The sequence below is a fragment of the Triticum urartu genome, chromosome 2, assembly GCF_003073215.2.
Source record: "Triticum urartu cultivar G1812 chromosome 2, Tu2.1, whole genome shotgun sequence".
Taxonomy (NCBI): Eukaryota; Viridiplantae; Streptophyta; class Magnoliopsida; order Poales; family Poaceae; genus Triticum; species Triticum urartu.
In genome coordinates, this window is record NC_053023.1 from 119,765,837 (window position 1) to 119,771,554 (window position 5,718).

Consider the following 5,718-nt stretch of genomic DNA (forward strand, 5'->3'; position numbering starts at 1 on the left):
CCGTCCTTTGGACGCAACTTTTTCGGCTGGCTCTCGCCGGAGCACTTATTGGTGTGCATCAAACTATGCCAGTAAAGACAACGGGGGCGACGGGGTCCCAGGATTCCATTGTTTTTGTTATCTCCCTTCTATCATGGTGAGAGCTTGATCCAAGAATGACCTATAAGATGAGAACTCGCAAAAAGAGGAGCCAGCGCACGCTAACCAAAGTGGCCGGCCTCCACAGCGAAGCCAGGTAGACAAGTGCACAGGATTTTACCTGTCTGGTGGAAATCTCGAAAAAGAAAATTATCTCAGACCTAAATCCTGATGTGACGCACACCTATCAAGCAGATATGTCGAAGGTCCTGGAAACCGTTGAAGTTCAGCATTCAGGCATACTGGAAAGTAGGCAACATTGCTTAAAGGGTATCAATTAGTACAGATAGTTTGCTTCATAAGAAGCCAGAAGCAACTTCTCACGATGTGGTAACTAGCAAGCAAAACGTGCATTATTTCTGCTGCAACAATTGCAGGGAACATCAACATAGATTCAGCAATCCATCAACAAAAAAGAGCGAGCTTGTATGAAGCCCTCAGATCGGAAAGGCAATGTTGTTTGTTAGCCGTTCGCAATGGCGGGCACGACTCACAGGCACCAATTTTCCGCTCTTCTAAACTGTAAGTAAGCGTCGCCCGATGCTTCCCTTCCCATGATCATCCGCTCCAACTGAACTGGAATGTAAGTAGGGGGAAAAGCATTACTGACATATTTGCAGGATTATGCACATGAAGTTTCAAAAATAAAAAACAACACCAACTGTTTATTCAAATTTCGCGATGTCAATATTCATTGTTTTCCATATTAAAATGACCATTCCCTATCTTGAATGAGATAAGATCTGTCTCCACAAATGACGACCAACTCTAGATATCCACATAGGAAAGAGATACCACACTAGCAAGGATAGTAAATTAATGAAGCGGCCTAGTGTAGAGCACATCAACTATTATAATTTTTCAGTGGAAAGTACACACATCCTAAGCACACTACTGTAACTCTGTCGACAGAGTGTTGACATTATGCTATTCTGAAACAGACTGGACTGCAGGCAAAAGAAAAGGAGTATGACTTGATAATATTGTCTAACAAAGAGTACATCAGGGTAGCAAGTCCTGTGGAAGGAAGGGGCGTGATAACATTGGGAAAAGAATATTTAAGCAACTTTACTAGCCTTTCTGCACTTCACTGTGGACTTGCAGAAAGTACATCCACGATTCTTTGCTGTACCTACCATTATCCAGTCCTAGCAAAAGTTACATCCATGATTCTTGGTTTTAAGCACAGCTTGTTTCCATTAAAGTATCTTAACTCTGTAACTGCACCTGAGTGCAACTGTTTGGATGCACTAAAGAAACAAAGATGATTTGTTCTTTTGTGCTCTCTGCTTGCCCCCAAGCCTACATTCCAGGAGTCTTGAAGCACTAAGGCACTATGGTTATTAGTGTAGTGGGTTGTCGAAAATCAGGCCATAGAAGTGCTTTATGAGTTGTTCTTTCCGCTTTTATACAGGGAAAAATGAAGCACCCCAGACCACAAATAGCAGGCATGAAAGAAAAATAAAATGAGAAGTCAACTTAGATACCTCAATTTCTCAGTCCAACTCTAATTCGTTTAACTATCAGCGATTGGGAATCCATGACCAATCAACTGACTTAATAACTTTGTAACGAGTTGAGCAATCCCACTCAAGAAAATTTAGTCCTACCGCCCTAGCCAAAATTTCTTATTTCACAAACTTCCTTCTCGTTTCTCACATAGATGAAGGTGAAATTTATTGATTTAACAGCTTATCCGACACCCAGTGTTCCATCTTATGGATACCTACACCAACATTTTCTGTATAGACTAATATCTTGAGTTTTGACCATCTTTAAGTGGAATGGTACGATCCATGAAGTTCCAAATCGGCATATCAGCTCCTTTAAAAACAGAGTTCTGCGTGTTCCTACAATTAAGTGCACTGATGTAGGATATGCTACTGGTTAAAACAGCTAACATAAAATGACGGTCTCGTATCCGAAACAGACCACCTAAACAGCAAATTCTGAAGCAAAGAACATAAATGTTATCAGTGGAAAAATAGCATGAGTATGAAAATTACCCCCAAGTCTGCTCAAGCCCTCATTCGCCGTTTAGGCTTCTTGACAAAGCTCATTTTGAGCTTGTACAGCCGCTTGCTCTTTAATATCTTCTTCTCCGGTAAAGTCAGCTTTTTCTTCACCTTCTTCTCCTTCTTCTCTTTCACATACCTCTTGTCAATCTTATAGACTCCTGGTGTCACGGTAACCCCACGCGCTACTGCCTCCCTGAACAGCGCATTTGAACGATCCCCTAAATTATGACTAGCCAGCTTCTCAATCAGCAAGCTATATGATTTCGTTCCAGGTGCATGCCCGTATCCTTTCATCAGACGGAACACCTTGACAGCATGCTCAACCCTCTCAATCCCACATAAAACCTTCATGAACCCATAATACGCCTTCCTATCAAGTTTATCTCCAAAACCTGCAGACCTCATCCAAATCATCAATTCGTCCCCTTCAGAGGTCCTGGCAGCCTGGTACAAGCTCTTGATAAGCACAAGATATGTGTCAGCATCTGGCGAGCATCCCCACTCGCCCATTTGTCGGAACAGATTCATTGCATCCTCAGTCCTGCGAATCTTACAGAGATTTTTTATCAGTACCCGGAACGTTCCCGCATCCCGGGGAATGCCATTGGCCTCCATGTCAACTAAGAACTTCTCTGCCTCTACAGGCATCCTTAACGGGTCTTTCTTGCGGCAGAGACGGCAGACACAATCAAGAACAGCATTGTAGGCATCCAAACCTGGCTGGAACCCACCATTTCGTGTCTCACCGATGAGCCTTAGCGCATGGTCAAGCTTACCAGCATCAGCATAACCAGATACCAGCAAAGTGCAAATATTGTCATCCGGGAAGATCTCATGGGCGATCTTCTTGACAGCACGCTCTGCAAGCTGTGGGAAGCCCTCGGACGAGAGGGAGGAGACCAGCGAAGTGAGCGCCCCACGGGTGCGAAGCTCCCCAGGCAATTCGTCGAACACCTTGAGCGCGTCCGTGGCGCGCCCAGCTCTCGCCAGATGAAAGAGGTAGGCGTCGACTGTGTCTGGCCCTAGCGCGGAGGGGAACTCCTGAAGGAGCGTGCGGACGGCGGGAAAGTCGCGGCGGCGGGCGAGATGGCGGACGACGAGGGCGAGAGCACCGTCGGAGGGGTGGAGCGAGCGGCGGACGAGGAAGCGGAAGAGGTCAGCGGCGGCGCGCGAGGTGGCGGGAGGGGAGAGGGAGAGCGTCTCGGCGAGGAGCGCGTTGGTAGGGCGGACGTCGGAGAAGTGGAGGGAGAAGTAGGCGTCCGGGGAGGTGGCGGGGGGCGGGGTGGATGAGAGCTTGGTGACCGCGGCGGCGAGGGAGGAGGCGATGGAGGTGGTATCGGTGGTGGAGGAGGGGGTGGGTGTCGTGGAGAGGTGGCGAACCAACGGGGAAGGGGTGCCGGCCGTGGCCGGAGATGGGAGGAGGCGGCGGAGGAGGTGGCGGCGCCACATTTTGGTAGGGGAGGAGATCGAGGGAGCGAGGAGGGTTAGGGGAGGTTTCCACTGGGTGCCAGATCTAAGAGGCGCTACTAGGTGCAATCCCTGACGTTGATCTGAGATCGGCCGGCGAGGACGGAGCACGGGAGCAGCGGCGAACGACTTCCATTCAATCGTGTAAACATGTAAAGAAAACTTAAGTGAAAGTGCATCCTAGGCTATTTCAAAAGTGTGATATGGGCGTGTTTGACATACTAAGAGCATGTCTAACAGAGCCCTCAAAAACTCAACCTTCAAAACTAGTTTGAGGGCTGAGAAAATACCGTTTTAAAAGCCGAAAATCCCTAACGTAAATCAGTGCCCTCAAACCAACCCTTAAAACAGAAAACCTTCAAAACAGGACAGCAACATAAATCAATCTCAAATTTGCAAATGATCATGATCACATACATGAAACAAACTTGCAAATCATCATCATCACATAGTAAATCCCATGGACATCATAGCAAAACATACAACGTGCAAATGATCATCATCACATAGTCATTGAAGACATCATTTGCAAAACATAAAACGTACGAACAACTTCAAGCATCGGTGAAGTTGTCCACACCTCCATCGCCTCCACCACTCATCGGAGACTCACCTCGTACAGTAGACAACGCACCACCACCAGCACCACGCAGTAGCCTCTTCCTGTCCGCGATGTTCTCCTTGTACTTCTTCCACCACGCCAATTGCTCTTCATCCATGTCCTTTCTAGACATCATCATGTGCTCCTTCTCCTCGGCCATGAGCTCCTTCCATGCTTTTGCTTCCTTGAGCTTGATCATCCTCTCCTTCATGTCGGCCTTGCGCTTGGCATCTTCTCGCCTTGCTTCCAATTGTGCAAGTTTCACCTCTTTCTTTCTCTCGGTGATAATAAGCTTTGTCTCCAATGCCTTCCTTGCCAATGTCTCCTTTGACTTGATCATTTGATCAATCTTTTCCCTCAAGCTTGATGCCTCTGCTTCCATCTTCATCCTTTCTTTTCCCTTCTTGGTTCCGTCGGGCTTGTCATGGTTTCTTCCTTCTTCATCACTATCATCCATTTTGAGCATATCCGGTTTCTTCGGTGCACTCTCTTGATCCCTCAGTTTTCATTTGTCAAAGATGTTGGAGCAATGCCCAACAATGCTTGAATGGGAAGGATTTGCCCTTGGAACCGTCCATGTCCTTGTACCTCAAGTTGGCATATTTCTCCTAAAACATATCATCATTGGAAGCATATCAAAATCACAACCAAGCATAACCAACAAGTAATAAGCATGATATTTGTACTCACATAATCATCTCTCAACGCAGCCACTTGGGGGTTGATCCCTCACTTGATCCATAGCCGCACTCCAACGAGCACAAGCGGGTTTCATCAACCCCCACCGGCCTTGAAGCGATCTGTAAGAACGAGCTCTCAATGTGGCAGTCTTGGGTTTCAGCTTGCAATACCTGTCCTCAATGCGTTGCCAATAGCGTTTCCCGGTTTGATCGGTGCCGATGACAGCATCCAACCCCACTTGCAACCAAGCCTTGACCAAGAGGACATCTTCAACCTCCGTGTAGTTTGTCGTGCGAATTGGCCTTCGAGCACCACCTCCCGCTTCAAACACTTCCTCTCCGATCTCGGTGACATCTTCATCTTCTTCCTCCTCCTCACCCGCCGGCTCCTCAACATGGAAGTCGAAGGAAGCAAGTGGAGGAGACCCAATGTTCACCTCCGCGTCGTCGAGCGAGGCCCTATATGACACGGTTGGTGCAGACATTTCATCGAACACATCGGTCGCGGTTGGCGGCGTTGGAGCGGTCGTGCTCGGCGGTGGCGGTGGTGGTGCCACGGTATGCTTGGCACGACGGTTTGCAAGCTGCTTCTCCTTGCGCTTGGTAGCAGCCGTGGTGGAGGTTGTCGGCTTGGCGGGCTTCACCGCCTTCGCCGCGGGGGCAGGCACGGGCGGCTTGCTTGGCACGACATGGGTGCCCGCCCGCCTCCGTTTTTGGCCGATGTGGGTGGCCGCCACCATCTCCGCCATGGCGGCGTCGGTCGAGGTGGCCGGAGGTGGGAGGCGCGGGGCGGGGGCGGCCACGGGTGTGGCCA

General features: G+C 48.7%; 1 protein-coding gene across 2 annotated transcripts; it reads right to left on the minus strand.

Annotated features, from left to right (window-relative positions):
* Positions 1 to 378: 378 nt before the first annotated feature.
* Positions 379 to 3,660, minus strand: LOC125536257 (pentatricopeptide repeat-containing protein PNM1, mitochondrial-like). 2 transcript variants are annotated; one of them, XM_048699451.1, is made up of 2 exons: positions 2,145 to 3,660; positions 379 to 709 (listed from the first exon to the last, which is right to left on the minus strand). In XM_048699451.1, the coding sequence occupies exon 1, from the start codon at positions 3,603 to 3,605 to the stop codon at positions 2,157 to 2,159; it is 1,449 nt and encodes a 482-aa protein (XP_048555408.1). In that variant the 5' UTR covers positions 3,606 to 3,660; the 3' UTR covers positions 379 to 709; positions 2,145 to 2,156. The 2 variants fall into 2 exon arrangements, with proteins under 2 accessions (XP_048555408.1, XP_048555407.1); XM_048699450.1 differs by having other exon boundaries at positions 379 to 714; positions 2,145 to 3,658.
* Between the last annotated feature and the right edge of the window lie 2,058 nt (positions 3,661 to 5,718).

What these genes read in the sequence shown, in the direction of transcription:
- LOC125536257 (XM_048699451.1), bottom strand. Translation starts at nt 3,605, where the DNA reads ATGTGGCGCCGCCACCTCCTCCGCCGCCTCCTCCCATCTCCGGCCACG.